The 21,193-nt window shown below is 40.6% G+C and overlaps 1 protein-coding gene across 1 annotated transcript in view; it reads right to left on the reverse strand.

Annotated features, from left to right (window-relative positions):
• LOC126996279 (probable phosphorylase b kinase regulatory subunit beta) overlaps positions 1–21,193 on the reverse strand; it is a 297,183-nt gene that overhangs the window by 216,887 nt on the left and 59,103 nt on the right. The window contains exons 9-12 of the mRNA XM_050856656.1: positions 18,653–18,791; positions 15,082–15,155; positions 10,872–11,051; positions 3,332–3,352 (exon numbers count right to left, since the gene is read on the reverse strand). Of these exons, the coding sequence (XP_050712613.1) occupies positions 3,332–3,352; positions 10,872–11,051; positions 15,082–15,155; positions 18,653–18,791 (414 nt within the window). The remainder of the gene's footprint in view (positions 1–3,331; positions 3,353–10,871; positions 11,052–15,081; positions 15,156–18,652; positions 18,792–21,193) is intronic.

The raw sequence follows: 21,193 nt of genomic DNA on the forward strand, positions 1-21,193 counted from the left end.
TCCTAGCTGACGAACTCCTTACAACAGAAGATGAAAAGGAAGCTCCAGTGGTTATGGTGGTACAGAAAGGTGAAATGCAATGGAAACACTTATATATGTTTGTTTGGGCCGCCATATTTGCTGATGACGTCATCACAGCACGAAGGTGCTCCATCTCTCAAAGCCGAGAGCCATTGGACGTGCCGAGTTGGCAACTCATGCTGCCGCATCACGCGTCTGAGATCACTCGGGACATTCTGAGAGTCCCGATTCCCCCTTTCAAACGCAGCCCAGGTGTGTTTCTAAGAGGGGGGCACTAATTTTGTACGGATTTTCAAATAGTACGGGGGTCCTGGGTCCCTAACCCCTGTACTATTTGAGGAACAACTATATATATATATATATATATATATATATATATATATATATATATATATATATATATATATATATATATATATATATATATATATATATATATATATTTTTTTTTTTTTTTTTTTTTTTTAAGGTGGGGCCTGATGGTCGACAAGGCTTCTTCCGTGAGTCCTGATGGTCGGCCCAGCCCGTTCTGGCGCAGGTGAGTGTTTATAGTGGCGCCATCTTGCATTGGCTCATGCTGCCCTCCCGGAGCTCATCTTTAATCCTAGAATCTAGAGTCCGGGTTGATAGGTGGTCTTCTGGACAGCATGTGGGTAGTTTTAAGCCACTCGGCTTATATATATATATATATATATATATATATATATATATATATATATAGATAGATAGATAGATAGATAGATAGATAGATAGATAGATAGATAGATAGATAGATATAGATATATATATATAGGAGGGTATCAGGACACCTCTCCTCCCGAAATTGACCTCTCTTTCGGCTACCTCTTTTGATTCTTTTATTTAGGAGCAGCGAGTAGCGGGCTTTTTTATTATTGTTTCCTTTTTTGTGTAACCTTGAGCTGTCACCTTTGTTGTAAAAAGAATATATATATATATATATATATATATATATATATATATATATATATATATATATATATATATATATATATATATATATATGATATGCCAAAGGGTATAAAAAGTTATATGAGCCTTTTTGCAGATGATGCAAAGTTAATAAGAAAATGAGTATGGAGGAAGACTGTGAGGAGTTGCAAAAAAGACCTGGACAGAGTGTATAGATGGAGTCAATTATAGGAGATGGAATTTAATACAAACAAGTGCCACATTATGGAAATGGGGAAACGTAAAAACAGACCAAGGAAAACATACAGGATGGGAGAAAATTTAAAGGTGGTACATGAATAAAAGATTTGGGAGTAACGATGCAAGACACACTATCCCCAGAAAAGCACACAAACAAGCTGTTTGGAGAAACCTACAGGATGATGCAAAATATAAGGGTATCATTTCATTTTATGGACAAAGAAATGATGAAGAAAATAACAACAATGATAAGACCAAAGCTTGAATATGCTGCAGTTGTGTGGTCACCTCATAAAAAGGATATCAGAAAGCTGGAAAGGATACAGAGAATCGCAACTAAAATGGTTCCAGAAATCTCGAAAATGACATATGAAGACAGATTGAAGGAGATGGACTTGATGACACTGGAACAAATAAGGGAGAGAGGAGATCTGATCACGCTGTATAAGTTGGTAAATAAGTTTGGTGATGTGGATAGAGATGATCTTAAAAAGTATAGTTTTCCACATAGAAGTGTTAACACATGGAACAGCTTGCAGGAAGAGGTGGTGGAGGCGAGCAGTGTCCAACAAATGAAGGAAAGGCTGGATGAATGTAGATATGGAGACAGGACTAATAGAGCTTAGCTTGGGGCCAGTAGACTACAAATAGGTAAATACACACACACGCACATTCTCCACCCGCCTCTCTCTCTCCCTCTCCCTCTCCCTCTGCCTCTCCCTCTCCCTCTCCCTCTCTCTTACACACACACACAGAGGGAAAACATGTCTCGCTGTCGTACAGAACTGAGTGATGAGTCCATTGAACACCATTTGCATGAGACTGACCGACAGTGATGCTTTTATCTGACAGAGAGGAGGAAGGGAATGAGAAAACACAATAAGAAACTGAAAAAAGGAATATGTCTGAAGGATATAAAGAAGTACAGTTTCCAATACAGAAGTGTGGTTGAGTGGAATCGTCTGAAGGAGGTGATTGTGGAGGCAGAGAGTGTCTGTCAAATGAAGAAGTTGAACAAATATAGACAAGGAGACAAGACTATCCAAGCTTAGCTCAGGCCCTGTAAACCACACACACACACACACACACACACACACACACACATTCACACACACATGCACACACTATCCTTTCCCCTACAGACCCCTACTACTCCTCCTGACCTCTCAGCTTTGACTTTTGGCATGCTACCAGTCACTCTCTTACATACACCTCCTGCATGGTAAGCATCACATGGACTGAGACAAGATGTGACCAAACAGATGGGTTGTGTAAACTTATTTAATTTATAATGCTTCATTAATATTGATATGTGCATAAGGGAGGCAGTGGCCGAGTGGTTAGCATGTCAGTCTGGTGAGCCCGTGGACTTAGGCTTGAGTCCCACCAAAACGCGCTGAGTTTCAAATCATTGCTGAGTGGCAGAAGATTACCCACATGCAGCCCAGATCTTAAATAAACCCCAAATTTCAGTGACTTTGTTCAAGAGGATCACCAGGGGCAGCATCAGCCAAGCAAGAGTCATATATCACAGCAGCTACTATAAATAAAATTCACCTGCGCTATTAATGGGCTGGGGTCGCCCAAGAGGCCCCTCAAGAAAGTCTACAGACACTACAGGCAGCACATTGAAAATAAATAAATAAATAAAAAATGAATAAATATATATATAAACAAAAATATTTGAATCATGTGCTTAACATGATCCCCCCAACCAGCTGGTTGTACAGATGTATGTACAGTATATTTTATGCCTTATTACTGTGTTACAAAAAATGTACATCAAAAATATTTTTGTTTAAAAATAAGAGGTGCAAAATATACAATCTTTTTTTCTTTCATTCATAATTTTTTTCCCTTGGGTCAAGGAGGTGGTCATGAATGCAACACCCTTTTCATGTATTCCTTAAGAGGAAATGTGTTCATTTGACAATTTGCTATTTGACCATTTTCTTTGGAACGCAACTCTATCCAATAGCGGGTACTGCCTGTATTGAGTTACGTGATGAGTGAGTCATATGTGGCATAGCAGAAGTACCAGCAGTAGTAGTGGTGAGGTGCCACAAGAGCAACACTAGGGTGTGTCAGGACAGCTGGTGATGGGTGAGAGAAAGGTTTTACCTTCCCTTCTTTTCCTTACCTCTTTGATGTACCTTGGACGCTTGCCATGATACAAAAAAAGTTCAAACTTCAAAAACAAGAAAATATAAGCAAGGCAAAAGTTAAAATAATTTATGAATTCATGCCACAGCACAAGCAAAAGAAAATGGAGCAAATTTAATCACACAAAACAGGGAAAAGTGTGGAAATCATATAACATGACTTTGAAGAAATACTAAAGAGCTGGCTTCTAAGTAATGAAACAACCATTCCACATGTCTGAACAACTTAATCATATGACAAAACTTAAATTTTTTAGATGTAAAAAGTAACGTAATGCCTTTCAACAAACATGACTCACTTTCTCTCTTACTTTCCCCTTCCTCCAAGCCTCTCAAACACTCATTATAATAATCATGCATACCACCAACATATTAATGACATTATTCACACAGCCACACAGATTCCCCCTGGCTTCTAGTGTTCTAGGGCCAATGCTACAGCTCAACACCGTGTCATTGTATGTACCCAAACCAAATTAAAATTATTTGATTAGATTTTCCACTAAGCATCTGAAATTGAATAATATTTGTATAGTATCTCAAATTTGAAAGCTTCTAAATGAACACTAAACATTATCATTATCATCATCTGCTCGACAGCAGTTTCCCATTATTTCTTTATTTTTACATCTTATATTTCAGGATATTTTATGTAGACTCAATAAATGATGAAAATACTGATTTTTCTCTTTGGTCTACTCTTGAAGACATAATTCCTTAAATCTTGTCCCAATGAATTCAACAAGAAATAAGTCCTCTCACTTCTGCATAACTAATGTTGAAGTTAATGCAGCTTGGTACTGAGTACAACAAAGCTATATGCTAGTGTGTTTGTCCAAGGTCTTCAGTTGTTGCCACTGGAGACAAGTTGGTGGCCATCTTACTGTGCCCAAATAAAAAAAATCAGCAACTTTGCACACTTTACTCTTACTCAATATCCTGACACTGTTATTTGATACAAAGAAAAGCTGACTACCATTGCCTTCCTGAGGAAACTCTGTATTGCAATATTACATATTTGTAACTAAAAAATGAGGCTGAAGTAAAATAATATACAGAAAACACTCATATCCGGGTTAATAGAGCCAAGGGGGCACCTGGATATGGGAAAAACCCGGATATGGTGTAGGTTAAGTCTACGGATCCGAAAACCCAGCTTTCGATCATGGCCTGCCATAAAGGCAACAACAGAGTACTGCATAGGTGCTTCTTTATATGTGTGTTATGCACCTGTACGGGTGCCCTGCGCATTATTTGTACAGGTCCAGATCCAGATTCTGTCCATAGCCTACTCATAATATGGTACACCCAATGGATTTGTAGCAGTCAGTCTGCACCAGGGAGTGAAATGCGCGCGACTGACGTGCTCCGGGCACTGAGAAAAGGGTTCAAGCAGCGTCGTCACAGTTTGCACTCACGGCAATCTCTCCCTGGCTTATCGCAGTCCTGCTGCACCTTGGGGGGATCTGTTGCTTGGGATTCGGCATTAAGGCGCGACAGCCTCAGCCGCTAAGTGTGAGTGTGAGTGGGGAGGATAACCAAGGATCAATGACAACCTGGCGCATCCTCTTGCGTGGTGATCTGTGGCTGTTTAGTTACACTGTGTTGCCCTTGCGAGCCAAGGGGGGAGGGTACCCCCTGCACAGTGCATCCAGCGGGACCACAGGGAGGCCAGCCACAAGAAGTAACCACGATTTACGGCCAGCCCACACCTCCAGATCGGGCTGGCCCACGGGACTCCTGAACCCCTGCGGGCCCCTTTACTCACCTTACCATAAGCATGGTAAAATCCTTCTTTCACATGTCGGACCAAGGGCGGTACTTATCTGCATTTCTTATTCCGCCCTCACTCCTGCAGGAGTGCTAGCGGACCCGCACACCTTCTCCACAGGGACAGAGCCCTACTCACCTAGTCCAGTCTGAATTTAGGCAGTCATCAAGGCTTAAGCTAGGGTTCGTACTGTGTGTTTCATTTAAACAGTCCTTTGACTCTCGTCACTTCGATATGGTCTGCAGCTCTCGGCAAGAACGTTTACGTGTCAGTTGTACTGCGAAGCACACAGCTTTCCTACAAACCTTTGCACCAGGACGTCAATGTCATTGCTACATGCAAGCTGGGGCGCGCCTTACGGGTATGGTACACTGCCCGGACAGAGCTTAGAGGCATCACGCAGGCAATTTAAATGACTTTTGGCGGCATGTGACAATTTTTTATAGTTTTTGGAAAAAATCAAATATATTTGAAAACTCCCGGATATGGACGAGGTTGGATACAGTGCACCCGGATAACTGAGGGTTTACTGTACTATAATATTTTCCTACATTTTCCCATGGGCCAAGCAAGTTATATATCACAGCAGCAACTATAAACAAAATTTGCCTGCGCCACTAACGGGCTGGGGTCGCCCAGGAGCCCTCTCAAGAAAGCCTACAGGCACTACAGGCAGCACAAAAAAAAAAAGATGATAACAATGCTGTAAGCGTAGATGATGCCATTGCACCTTCAATTGGTGATGATTAAAGTGCTGGTGTAAATGGTAGTGTAGCAGATGCAGCAGCTGATCAGGCTACACAACATGATCTTGGTGGTAAAATTGTGACGGCGCGTATTAGTGGTAGTGACCGAGGTTTAGCTGAGGTCATGTTCAATACAAATGTGAAAAGTAGTAAATGGCTAGTAACTCTGTTCAGGAGGTTTGGCTTCAGATTAATGTGAATGAAAAGTTACAACACCAACACCAGAGGGAAGGGATGGTACTTAGACTGCCAATGTTACTAATGTGCATTACAGTAAACCCTCGATTTAATGGACTAATTGGGGGGTAACTTAGTCTGTTAATGCCGAAAGTCCGTTTTAAGCAGCAGAAATTTAAAAATACGTACAATAATACTGACGAACCTAATGAACGTAGGTATATAGTTTTTTTCATTGTGTATGTTGTCTGCACATTGTCTATATAGCCACACAGCAAACTTGGCGAGGGACTGCGGGGCACTGAGACTGCCAGGTTGGCAGCGGGACCCCATGGGAGGGGCTGTATTGTTACGGATATGGATAAAATTTTATACCTGCAACAATTTTGCACTGGCAGACAAAACCGTTTTTTTTAGTAGTTTTCGGTGTATAATGAAATAATCTGCTAACTGTTTCTGTCAAAAATCTTTAAATGATTGACTTTTCAATGACTGTTGTACACCCGCTGCTGCCCACCACCGCAGCTGCAAAATAGCTTGCAGAGAGGGGTTTAACTTGCATACTGTTTCTATATTTCACTCACTGCTCACAAAGATCACAAATGGACAAACTAAAAAAAATGGCAAATTAATGTTTTTCCTGCTGTGTATTCCCCTAGTGCACATGCGTGGTGGACACCAGGGTTACTTATATCTGCAAGGAGGTATTTCTTGCAATGCCAGCCCACGTAATGGACCGCCGCCGTCATGTCCCGTCCGGCACTGCATATTTCCACCGTCCCACACCACGTGCCGAATAAATTTAGCTAACCAAACCTAACTTAACCTAACCTAACCTACCTGATGGACCCCTCTAGCTGTGTCAGTACCGACACTCATTAACACTTGGCTATTTTCCATTACATTTACATCCTGGATTGATGCATAAGACTTTCTTGTGGTGTAAATACTTTCTTCATTTGAATGGGAATCTCAAGGAGGAAAATATTTCATTAGGTGGGCTGAAAAAGACTACAGAAACCAAAGGATAGGATAAAGGGAGGAAGGCCATGTCGCTAGCAGATGTTATTGTAGTTACCAGGCGTGGTTGGTTCAAAAACTACTCTCAGTTGGTCCCTGTGGATTTCTAACCCTCTGACCTTGTCCGTTAAATCCAAAATCCGTTATAAGCAGGTCCATTATATCAAAGGTTTACTGTACAGTAAAACCTCACCATTTGCGCACTCACCTTTTGCGCCCTCGCCATTTGCGCGGCCTTAATTTGTGGCCATCATCCCACCATTTGCGCAAGTGGTCTTGCTATTTGCGCACCTCACCGCTATGGTAACGACATCTCACTGGCAGGATAATGGCGTCTGTTGATCTTCTGAGGACGTTTACTAGCTGTTTTGGCAGCAAAATGCCGTCCATTGATCTTCTGAGGACGTTTACTAGCTGTTTTGGCAGCAAAATGCCGTCCATTGATCTTCTGAGGACGGTTACTAGCTGTTCTGGCAGCAAAATGCCATCCATTGATCTTCTGAGGACGTTTACTAGCTGTTCTGGCAGCAAAATGCCATCCATTGATCTTCTGAGGACGTTTACTAGCTGTTCTGGCAGCAAAATGCCGTCCATTGATCTTCTGAGGACGTTTACTAGCTGTTCTGGCAGCAAAATGCCATCCATTGATCTTCTGAGGACGTTTACTAGCTGTTCTGGCAGCAAAATGCCGTCCATTGATCTTCTGAGGACGGTTACTAGCTGTTCTGGCAGCAAAATGCCGTCCATTGATCTTCTGAGGACGTTTACTAGCTGTTCTGGCAGCAAAATGCCATCCATTGATCTTCTGAGGACGTTTACTAGCTGTTTTGGCAGCAAAATGCCGTCCATTGATCTTCTGAGGACGCTTACTAGCTGTTCTGGCAGCAAAATGCCGTCCATTGATCTTCTGAGGACGTTTACTAGCTGTTTTGGCAGCAAAATGCCGTCCATTGATCTTCTGAGGACGTTTACTAGCTGTTCTGGCAGCAAATTCCAAACATTGATCTTCTGAGGACGTTTACTAGCTGTTCTGGCAGCAAAATGCCGTCCATTGATCTTCTGAGGACGTTTACTAGCTGTTTTGGCAGCAAAATGCCGTCCATTGATCTTCTGAGGACGTTTACTAGCTGTTTTGGCAGCAAAATGCCGTCCATTGATCTTCTGAGGACGTTTACTAGCTGTTCTGGCAGCAAAATGCCATCCATTGATCTTCTGAGGACGTTTACTAGCTGTTCTGGCAGCAAAATGCCGTCCATTGATCTTCTGAGGACGTTTACTAGCTGTTCTGGCAGCAAAATGCCATCCATTGATCTTCTGAGGACGTTTACTAGCTGTTCTGGCAGCAAAATGCCATCCATTGATCTTCTGAGGACGCTTACTAGCTGTTCTGGCAGCAAAATGGCATCCGCTGGCGAGCTACAGCTGTCTACCACCCGCACGCCCTCTGTCGCCAGTGAAGAACACTGCCAACGTACACAACATGTCGTTTCCCGCCATAACCCGATCACCTCTCCTTGTCTCGTGGTGACTGCAATTATTCAATGTTTTCTGCCTCACCTTTGCACCACCATCATGCTGCACGCAGTGTCACTGAAGCCTAAAGCCCGGAAGAACCCGATGATGACCACAGTACAGGTGGAAGTGATTAAGGTGGACAGTGGAAGAAAAAAGCGAGAGATTGACCGTGAGTATGACGTGCTTCCTGCCAGCAGACCAGTTTTTTTTTTTTTTTTCTGGTAGGGGGGTTTTGGGCCGTGACCGCCCATATGTATTTTTCCCCATAGGTTATTAAGTTCGCCATTTGCGCATTCACCATTTGCGCACCTTCAGACCGCCCATATGTGCGCAAATGGCGAGGTTTGACTGTATCATTATCATCATAATGCATGCTGTTACAATTCACATAAATGATTTTTTTTTTTAAATCTTACCAATGAAAACAAAAATATACAGCATATTGGAATGAGTAACATGCAGTACAGGCAGGGAGTGTGCTTATGATGGTTATGATGTGTGGGCTATAGTCTTCTTTTTATTGTGTAGCTTTCTGATGCACATAAAAACATTTTCATCCAGAAAACACTTTCAGTTTTTGTTTAATTAGAAAGCAACCATAGCTGCATTTTTGTATCATGGGTCTACTCATGGGCAATTCTACTAACTTTAACTTATATTCAGAAAGTACACATAGAGCTTAAAAAGAATAGAAGAGAAAATTGATGGTCTAACTTGAAAAGCCATAGTTATGGCTATTTTAACATTGTCAAGATCCAAATGCATTTTCTGGAGATTCATGTTTTTGCACATTTCCTCTTTCTTGCATGAAGGGCCTCATCTTTAAGCAGTATCTTATTCTGCACAATCATTATATTGATATAAGTTATGTCACAATGTCAAAATACCTTAAAGGGTCAAGCACTCCTAAAAATATAAGAAGTGCTTATGTTCTCAGCTTATTTTTATCATTATATTTATGTTCATATCAACGTTATGGATTTATACTAATGCTGTGAAGAATTTCCTCAGAAAAGACAATAGTGGTGTAAATTTTCTTGAAATAAGACGGTAGCAAGGGCATTGTCGATATTTGTGTAGAAAGATAAAAATCCGGATCTTCAAGTCCCTTGTGCTCCCTGTCTTACTCTATGGCTGTGAGATACGGATTTGGAGAGGTGAACTGATGTCTTTGGTGATAAATGTTTATGCAGAATCATGGGATATCACTGGAATGACTTTGTGTCAAACCGGCAACTACTCCATGACTGATTTAACATATATTACTTGCATAGTCTATCAACACCAACTCCAGTTATATAGCCACGTGGCACGCTACCCAGAAGCCAGCCCTACTCATCGGGTTGTCTCTGTAAGAGATAATCCTAAGTGGAGGAGGCTAAGGGGACACCCATAGAGTTCATGGCTTGAGCAAGTTGATAGATCCTGCTGGGAGGTACTCAGGATGGAGGGACCCCTGGACTTGGCATCATAGGGTGCGCGAGGCAATGCATCCCCGGCGTATGCCACCATTGACTGATTGATTGATAGGTATATTAGGCAGGAGTAAAGTGTGTGAAATTGTAGGTTTTGGACCAAGTGGACACAGTTAGACAGCCATTGAGCTCAGCTTTAGACTTCATAAGTCTCAGTACAGCAGTATAGGGAACTCATACTCTGATATGTAACTCTGTGGCACAGCCCAAACTTTGTTTGAATACATCATGACTATGGTGCAGGGAACACTTCTTGGTGTGAAAACTTAGCAAAGGTTACAAAAACTGCTGCCTCATGGCTTCAGTCCATGCTTTTACAAAGTAAGGTTGACACAAACCTAAGGAGTTTTCAAGCTGTCACTTTTCAAGGTAACCATAAATCACAAGTTACCTGTCAAACCCTTCTTGTACATACTAGCCATTTCTCCTCCTCAACCCTAGCAAACCTATGCTGACTATACCTTATGCCAGTGTATCTGCCAAACACAATGGTTTCCCTATAGAAACCTATTTTTTTCTGTGAGATGGTTATGATGACAAAATGAAGTCGACAGCTGTCATTATTTTTTTCTGATAATTATCAATTAATAACAATGTTTTGAAAAAAGTATTTGAATGCATTCTTTGTCCATTTTGAGCAAATTGTCAGCAGATTGCAACTAAACTTAGCCCAAAATGTGTGGGCACATGGAAAGGCAGTCATGACAAAGCTGTTGCCATAGGGTGAGAATTGTTTTTGACATTCACTGAAATGGGCCATAGCATAGAGGCTAGAAACCACTAACTAGTCCATCCCTGAGGAACGAGAGCTTACCTGGAAGGCTGAGTAACGTCCTCCTTTACGTGGACGGTTGTAAGATGGAAGATGACGACGAATAATATCAAGCTCGTTGATATGAAGGAGGCTATCCATGAGCAGCGAGGCAATTATCCACACACTCTGGCCCCACAGGAAAAGGTTCCTGGAGGTGCCCTCAGAACTGGGCTGTCGACACTGTGATGCAAAGAGGATGAGTAGGAGGTGGAGAAGGAAAAAAAGGACAAATAATATTCAAACAATCTTCTTGCATTATCAACATACTCAAATACTTCCACTTCTAAAGGTAGAGGTAGTCCTCAATTTACAATGTGTGTGACTTAGAACTGCTTGCACTTACAAATATGACAATAATATTAGTAATACTGAGTCAAGTACAGTCAAGTCTCTTTTATCGGAGACTCTCTCAACACCCTTTGACCGCAAAAGTTTTTCTCGGTAAATCCCTCAACGCAAAAGTCAGCGGAAAATGAACTTTGAAACTGAAAAAACGTCATAAAAGGTGTTTTATAGAAAATTTTCTGGTGCATCCTGCTGTGAAATCCATTTCTTTCTAGGTTGTCGCATTAGGCTGGAATTGCAAGATTCCCAAAAAATTATAACTTTTTACTGGTGCAACGTACAGGAAAAATTATTGAAGAAAAGTTATTCGTTTTATCACGATGGAGTCTGTAAAATATAGTTTATAATCTTTGACCCAGAAATTTACTGCCTACAGAGAGCCAAAGTTGCAGTGAAATTCCAAAAAAAATTTTGGTATTTTTTTTTTCTTTCATTTTGGAATGAATCTCACTGAATAAAAGTTGTTGGAAAGAATCCTTAGAACTCTACTGTGAAATCAGATTTTTATTTGGACTGACTGTTTGGCTGGAATGCCATGATTCCCCCAAAATTCCAACTTTTTACTGGTGTGACGTACAGGAAAATTTATTGAAGAAATGTTGCTCATTTTATTATGATGGAATCTGTAAAATATAGTTTATAATCTTTTACCTGGAAATTTACTGCCTACAGAGAGCCAAAGTTACAGTGAAACTCGAAAAATAATTTTTGTAAATTTTTGTAGTTTTTTCATTCTGGAATGAATCTCATTGAATAAAAGTTGTAGAAAATCATCCGTATAATTCAACAGTCAAATCAGATTATGATTTGGATTGACTGTCTGGCTGGAATTCCAGGATTCCCAAAAATTCCAACTTTTTACTGGTGCGACATACAGGAAAATTTACTGAAGAAAAGTAGGTCATTTTATCACGAATGAGTGTGAAAAAGTAAATAAACTTTTACCTGGAAATTTACTGCCCACAGAGAGCCAAAGTTGCAGTGAAACTCAAAAAATAATTTTTGTACATTTTCATTTTTTGTGTAATTCTAGAATGAATTTCATTGAAAAAAAGTTGTAAAAAATTATCCGTGTAACTCAACTGTGAAATCAGATTATTATTTTGACAGACCATTAAGCTGGAGTTCCATGATTCCCAAAAAAATCCGACTTCCGCTTCCCACTCCTCTGAACACTCTTGTGAATAAGATATTAGTTCATCTAGAACATCACATATATCAGTGGAGGTGTCAAGACTACGTTCAGCACGCACACAACGAGTAGAAACTAAAGGAAGACCGCCGAAAGAGGACGGCTGAGGGAACATAATCGCTCTGCAGACACCATGATGCATAGGCAGGAACTGAAAACTATTTTTATCACGGAGTGGTGGTAAGAGACAAAAGAGGTGCCAGTTAGTCACTTAGCATTAACAGAAACCTAGTTTTGCTTGGCCTTCAATATCCGGATAGCTTCTCGCTGCTCGCCGGCGCTGGAGTCATGCTCGTTGCCCACATTTGATAGAACTATATGACACCAGCGGCATCAACATCATTATGGGGTTAACAGAATTAGTATTCGAATAACCGTAGTTTTACGAAAACTTTCTCATTTCACTTACCTGAAGAAATTAGAAATTTATCCGAAATCTGAACCTCATGCCACTAGCATTTGTTTACGGATGTTCCACCAGAGCGCTGGATAAAGGGTTAACAAACACAGTGAACCTGGTGAGGCGAACTCATGAGGACAGAGTTGAGTTTATGAGGGGAGGGGAAGAGGAGCAGGAATGCCGCTCTATCCGCAGCCCGACATTTGAATAATATTCTATTTTATATTTTAAGGTAAACTTCGACTTTCGACCAGTTCGACTTATGACCAACCTGTTGGTCCCAACTTCCCAAACACCATCGTAACTCAAGAAAAAACTGCACTCAGGTAAGCAAATAAAAAAATTATTATGACTGACTACAAATATACTTGACCCTTGATTTCCCAAACTACAATGAAACCCCTACTATCCCACAACAGTGGGGGATTCAGATACTTGGGTTATGCTCCAAAAGTTCCCCAGATAATTTTATTCAACCAAACATGCTCACACAGGTACTATACACTCAGAGATGCATCTCCTGCCTACAAGCATGTATGCATGTGCTGACCAAAGCGCTAAGCACTGAGGGGCTCCAGTACAAGCAGACCATCACCTAAATATCCACAAACAATGAGAGGGCATGGGTAAACTATCAAAGTAACTGGGTACAACACACTGCCTCCAACCATCTAATTGGCTAATGCTCCTCCCTCACTATACCCTCTCTTTATCTCCTCTCCTCTCCTCCCTCCTCCTCCCCTCCTCCTCCCTCCTCCCTCCTCCTCCTCCCTCCTCTCCTCTCCTCCCCTCCTCCCCCTCCCTCCCTCTCCCCTTCTCTCCTCCCCTCTTCTCCCCTCCCTCCTCCCTCCCTCCTCCCCCTCCCTCCCCCTCCTCTCCTCCTTCCCCTCCTTTCCCTCCTCCCTCCCTCCTCCCTCCCCTTCCCTCCCGAATGCAAATACCATCAACTCCTTCAAATATAGCATCGACCGTCATTTCGCTGCGTCGGGAGTAAACTCAATATCAAGGTGCTTTCATCTGCTCCTCATGCCCCAAGTGGCTGTCGAGCAGATTAAATCACCAAAGCGGGCAACCTCGTAATGAGCCAATAGGCTTTCTGTTGCCTGCATTTTCATGTTTCCATCTTTCTCCTCTCCCCTCCCCTCCCTCCCTCCTCCCTCCCTCTCCTCTCCCTCCCCTCCCTCCTCTCCTTCCCTCCTCCCTCTCCTCTCCCCTCTCCTCTCCTCTCCCTCCCTCTCTCCCTCCCTCTCCACTCCCTCCCTCCTCCTCCCCTCTCTCTCTCAACATTTTTTCCATTATAAATTCTCATGTTTTTACATTTCCCACTCCAGCCATGAGGTAAGAGTTGACAGCAGCAGCGTCTTTGCATCCTACTTGGCATCACACAAGCCACGCTGCAACAATGTATGGGGATATATACAAGGTCTTTCTTGTGTTCTCAGACAACCAATCTTTCAAGGTTATATGGTCTTGCCCTTTAATCATATGCACAGTAGGTAAAACTGATTTATAGTGTATAGTTTACAATGAGAGAGAGAGAGAGAGAGAGAGAGAGAGAGAGAGAGAGAGAGAGAGAGAGAGAGAGAGAGAGAGAGAGAGAGAGAGAGAGAGAGAGAGAGAGAGAGAGAGAGAGAGAGATATAGAGAGAGAGAGAGAGAGAGAGAGAGAGAGAGAGAGAGAGAGAGAGAGAGAGAGGGGGGCAAGGATGATTGGAGGCAGAGTGAGCTGCACCCAGTCACTTTCTTAGTTAATTCATGCACTTATTGTTTGTGGATATTTAGGTGACGGTCAGGTTGTACTGGAGCCCTTCAATTCTCAGTGCTTTGGTAAGTATGTACATGCATACACAGTTGTAGTCAGAAGATGCATCTCTGAGTGTACTGTACCTGTGTAAACATGTTTGGTTGAATAAAATTACATGAACATTTGGAATATACCCATAGTATCCGGAATTACCACTTATCCAACACCAATGAATCCTCATGGTTGCTGGATACTTGGGGTTTTGCTGTAATCTGTTAGCCAATAACTGACAACAATAAACAACATAGAAATTCATTGCCAAGGGCAAGACAATAAAATCCTACTGGTGACAATAAAGCTGTATTAATGGACCTGGCATTTATCAAAATCTTATAACAAGGGACTTGTATAATAAAGTAAATACACTAACAAAATCCTCTTGCTGGCAAAGAATAGTTAGCAAAGGAACAAAATAAAAAAATGAACCCTTGACTACAAGGGACTTGCATGAAAACCGAAGACGCACCCACCTGAGATCCTGGGTTAGCACGCTCCATGTTCACCTGGTCCTTGTGAATAAAATAGTACTTGGGGATCACTGGGTCTGTGGAAGAGTCACATGAAAGCAACACATCACAATTCTGTGCAAATACATAAGTAAATTTACACCCACACTCACACCACACTGCTTGTTACTTGTCTCCACTCTGACTTCCTATCTTACCATTTCTCTTCCCTCCAAGTAGTCTTCCATACAGTCTGTCATTTTCCCCTGCAGTCCACCTTTCTTTTCTGATTTCCATATCAGTCTTTTATGTGACACTTTATCAAAAGCTGTTTTTTTACTACCCATAGCTCTCTTTCCTAAGTAAGATCTATCGCTTTCGAATAGAAGTTAAGTAAATTTGTAACACAAGATCTTTCTTCTCAAAACACAGATTGTCTTCTGTTTATAATGCTTTCCTTATTTAAATATTTAGTCCATTTTTTTAACCCTCTTGCGCACTTACATGCCAATGTCGTGTATATACCGCATGTTTAGGGCCCAAGTGCACTTTCATGCCAATGGCGAGAATGGGAACAAAAAAGTAATTTTGAAATACATACAGCCATACTTCATTTTATGGGCTTAATTCATTCTGAAATTTTGCTCACAAACCAAAAAATTCATAAACCAAGTCAAATTTCCCCATTTAAATTAACGTGAATCTCCTAAATGCATCCCATATCCCAAAAATATTCACAAAAATCATTTTACGTATTATTTTATACAGAATATATTAAGTAATTTTACTAACAAATAGCAATGATAAATAATATAAAACACATCATCCATGATTCGTGGCTTCCGATCCACAAAGCAACCTTTCGTCGTAGTTAGAGGCGCGCCGCCATGGCAAACAGGACGCTGACTGGGTGAGCGCCGTCGATGAAGTTATCGTACTCACAACGAATCACAAGCATGTTTTTCAGAACTGTCAGCCAATCACAAGGCAGCTGCCTTCAGCTGTCTTCAAAATGACCCATTCTCTCTTCCCATTTTTTCCTTTTTCCATTATAAGAACATAATTACTTTTTCTCCACTTTTTACTTTTAAGGCATTTATGTTAAAATCAAACGTTTTTTATTAATCATTTTGGGGAGTGAATTATGCTAAATGATGGTCTGGGTACTTATGTCTTTGTCTGCTTCACATTCACATTAAAGTAACCCTGATTTTTGACATCTTGTCATCTACGAATATACTTAAGAAGAAAAAGAAGATAAGGAGGAAATTGAAACAGGAAAAAAGGAAAGAAAAATGTGGGGCAAATGCAGACAGGAATGAAGGACGGAGGGAAGGAACGAGGGAAAGTTAAGACTGTCTTGCTATATCTGCTGAATGCTGAAGATATTATGGAAGGGAAGATAAGAAAAGTTAGATGGGATGAGAAGGGCAGAGACAATCCAGTCCTCATCGACAGAGCCAACTTTTGGTAGACGACATCCAATAAAGTCAGCCTGTCAGCTCCCTCTTCATGGGCCTGGCCCATGATTCCTTCACGGAGGGGTAAAATATAGAGATGGATGGATGAATGGATGAGATGGTAGAAAGATGAATAAAGAGGATGGAAGGAGGGGGAGAAGGAGGGAGGACTGGCAGTCCCAGCCGGCAGTGCAGCTGGGAAAACGTATCATACGCTCACACTTCTCATGCCTCTCAGTGTATATCTCAACATTTTATAAAGGAATTGGCTTCTCTTACTCACAAATTTATATTTCAAGTCGAAAAACACAATTTATAAGTGTTTATATGTAAATATGATAGTATTGTTAGTGTTTCCTACACAACCGAGGCAGTTGTTATTAGACAACAAATTTAATGTCAGTCATGTCACGCAGCACAGTGAAAGAGCTCTGTGAATCCCAACGTTAGCACAGTGAACAACATATAATAGCTAGAGCACCTTGTGATGTCATCAATGACTTGTGAATCTTGAAGTTAGGGCGACACTTTAGTAAATTTGCGTCACGTCAGTTTTTGTGAATCCCACTTTGTTATTGATGTCAACAATAAACTATGAACTAAACGCTTTGTGAATCAGACCCTCATCTTGCGCTGAGCAGAGGTAAACCCACGCTTGTGTCTTTGACTTGTACAAACAGGATGCTTGTACACTAAATCACCACTTGTAAACCAAGGCATTTTTAGTGGATTATTTTAGCTCATAAATCAAAACAATTATAAAGTAAGGCACTCATAAACCGAGGTATTAATGTACTTATATTCAAGCCAATGGCATCACTTTCTGGTGCCTTGCAAAGCAAGGAACGTCATAAACAACCCTTTGGTGGACAGGGACAGGATACTCTTCCCACCACTGCACATCAAGCTCGGCTTGATCAAACAGTTCACCAAAGCTCTGGACAAGGATGGTGGCTGCTTCACTTACTTGTGCCACGCTTTTCCAGGATTGACCATGGAGAAGTTGAAAGCTGGCATCATTGACGTCCTCAATTCCGTCAGCTCATCAGAGATCCAGAGTTTGAAAACTCATTGAACGAAGTGGAACTGGAAGCGTGGAAGGCTTTTGTTCTTGTTGTGAAGAACTTTATTGGCAACAAGAAGGCCAGGAACTATGCAGAACTTGTCACCAATATGCAGACTGATTTCAGAAACCTCGGATGCAACATGAGCATCAAAATGCATTACTTATTCTCACATATGGATCGGTTTCCTGAGAGTCTGGGATCAATGAGCGACAAGCAGGGGGAGAGATTCCATCAGGACATGAAAGAGATGGCGGCCAAGTATTAGGGACGCTGGGATGCAGTCATGATGGCTGATTACTGTTGGACTCTGAAGACAGACATCCCTACAGCTGAGCATTCTAAAGTTCTAAGAAACGGAAGTTTATGCTCTGAATTTTGAACAATGATGACCTAATATCCAATTTGCATGTAATTACCTTTATCAATGTCTACTACTCAATGTACACTTATCAATTTTTGTAACATTTAATTAATGAATTGTGTTAGAAAATTATTTTTTTATTTTAAAAACCTATTCCGGATGAGAAATAGTAACAAAAATCAACCGAAAATGTCACAAAAATGTAATTGATTTAGTTATAAGATCAGATTTTTTAAAAATCAACTTAGCACAAAAACCTGACCTGATCAAGAGAAACGGGTGTCATTTACGGATTCAGCGGTGCAAATTTGACCTTAATCAGTTGAAGACACTTAAGGCAACTTACTTTTTTTTTTTTTTTTTTTGTTTTTTTACCCAGTGTTCTTAGCTTAGGTCTTCGATTTTGGTTTGACCTTCCTCCAACAACTTGCCCACCACTTCCTCATGGTATTTTTGCAGAAAATTAAGCATTGAAAAAGTACTGAAGAATTCTAGTTGACCTCATAAAAACTAGAAGATTCACATCGTAAAAACCTGCTAAGTAGGAAAACTACCTGTATTCCTACTATGCGCTTTATTACTTCATGAGCCCAGGTGTCATCCATATAGTCTCATAGGAGGCTAGCCTACTGTATCTTCCAGCTTTATATGTACTGATCACAATGCTGACAATGAATACATCAATATAAACAGTCACCAGTACTCACCTCCCCACTTGTCCCTCTTGACCAGCGGTTTCAGTTTGTTCTTATACTGTTCCACTTGCTCTTCATTCCCTTTAAACATTCCTTCGATGATCATGAACAGGAAGAACAGAGGCCATTCACATTCTATTTTCTCAAATTCCTGCACACACACAAAAAAATGATTAATAATAACAATATAATATTATATGATAATATATATATAAATGAAGTTTTACTATACAGAATAGGAAAGAGTGGCGGAGGTGTGATGATAATGGTCAAAAGAGATTTAAAAGTGGTAAAAGTGAGAACAGGACCAGAAAATACAGAAATTTCAAGTGCTTTACTACAATTAAACTGCAATAAAAAACTGACAGTAATGGTGACATATGTACCCCCACACAACACAGCAACCAAAATTTATAACAACTTGTCAAAAGGTACAAGTAAAGCATTAGAGGATATTATAAGAAATAGCAAAAATGTAATTCTAACAGGAGACTTTCAACTGTAAAAAGGTTAAATGGGAAAAGTTTGAAGTGGAAGGTAAAGAAATACATGGGGAGCTAAAGTATTAAAATTGGCTACAGAAAACCTCATGACACAGTGAGTTAGGGAGGAGACAAGATTTAGAGAAGACGATGAACCTGCAAAAATAGACTTAATTTTTACCAAAGGGATAGACTTGTTAAGTGAAGTGCAACATGAGTGCCCACTAGGAAAAAGTGACCATAAAGTATTACAAATGGAAATGGATGAAGAATTTGAAGAGATTGGATTAGAGAAAAGAAGAAATTACAATATTGCTAGGTATAATGATTTGTGATTTCCTTTTGTATTAGAATGAATTGGTCAAAATATAAAATAAAAAGTTGAGAAAAGTACAGCAAAAATATGACTAATTCATGAAAATCCATAATGAAAGTGTAAGAAAGTGGGTACCCTACCATGTGATTAAGAAAAGAGGGAAAAAAAAAGAGTGGTTTCATACAAGATCTCTGGAAGCAAAGAAAAAGAAATATAGAGCACGGAGAAACTTAAAAGGAAGAGAAATGCCATAAATAGGGAAAGCCATAGACAAGCTGGAAATGATTACACCAAAGTGACAAGAAAAAAAAGTATGAAAAGAATACAATAAAAAAATGAAGGACCCAAAACTTTTTTTTAAAGACACATACATGAGTGTTGGAAATTTCTGTATGAAATTACCTCTCATTAAACATATTTTTCAATAGGGAAAAAAATTGCGCTTGGGTAATTGTACTCGGGTAATTTGCACTTCGGTTATTATTTGAATAAGACAAATATGATTCGAATCCGAGAAGGTTGAAGCAATAAATGAGAGAATTAACCTTTGTACCAGCGATTCGAAGCTGGTGTATTGGCTGATGTGCCAGATAAGTGGCGTCACGTGTTGAAGCTTCAAAGCTTCACCGTAACTCACGACACGTATACTTGAGGCACAAAGCCAGCCATCACTACTCGGCCCTCATCCTGATCACACCTAAGACGGTGTTACGGGTGGGTTACCGTCTCGCCTTCACCACCACATTTGGATTACTCTTTCTTGTACATATGTACACAGAATAGCAATGCTCAGCGTAGCATCAGCAGATATACACTGTCCATGGCAACCACAAGCCTCCAGGGGACTTTCATCATTCATCACAGCTGGCCCGCCACATCTTCCTGCCTCGATCCAATCACTTAGTTCAGCCAAGTGTATTTAAACCTATTTCCCGTGTGTTACTCGGTCGATCAATGCATTGCCGAGTTTCCTGTAAGTGTTGCGGACCCATGATATAGGAAATTAGTTTAATGCACAGCGGCGTCGGCACATGGCTCACCTGGACCACATAAGCTGTGACCTTGGTTGGAGTTGGGGGGTGCCTCATTACATTCTAGGGCAAGTCAGTTGTCTGTATCCAATATTCTAACTCTTAGTCTGTCCTGTGATACCCATTTACTTTTTCATAACAAGAAATGAAGGAAAAAAGCTGTAAATATGATCAAAGTGGGTGACCAAGTCTATGAGGATAGAGGAAATCTGTGAAATATTAAATGAAACCTTTCAGAAAGCATTTACCCAAGACACCAAATTTGAAGAGAGGGATGAGGAGGGAAGTGTCAAAAAATGGAAAACATAAAAGTGGATAAAGAAGAGATACTGGGGCTATTGAAATCACTAGATGGTACAAAAGCAATGGGTCCAGATAAAACATCAGGCCAAGTACTAAATTAGTGTAGTAAACAGTTAATGGAACCAATTTAAGACATTATAAGTTGTTCAATCAAGACTGGGGAAGTCCAGTTCAGTGGAAAAGAGCACATGTGGTCCCATTACATAAGAGCAGAAATAAACAAGAGCCTCTGAACTATAGACCGGTTTCTCTAACAAGTGTAATATGCCAATGTCACTGGGAAGTCATTAGTGGGTCATCAAAATTTACAGTACTTTTTATATGCTTATATTACATCTTGTACATCTATTTGAAAGTATTCTGGCACCTGTTTTCCTTCTCTAATGAGTATATTATGCACTCATAGGTGAGGGTGTCATGG

Source organism: Eriocheir sinensis, chromosome 9 (genome assembly GCF_024679095.1).
Source record: "Eriocheir sinensis breed Jianghai 21 chromosome 9, ASM2467909v1, whole genome shotgun sequence".
Taxonomy (NCBI): Eukaryota; Metazoa; Arthropoda; class Malacostraca; order Decapoda; family Varunidae; genus Eriocheir; species Eriocheir sinensis.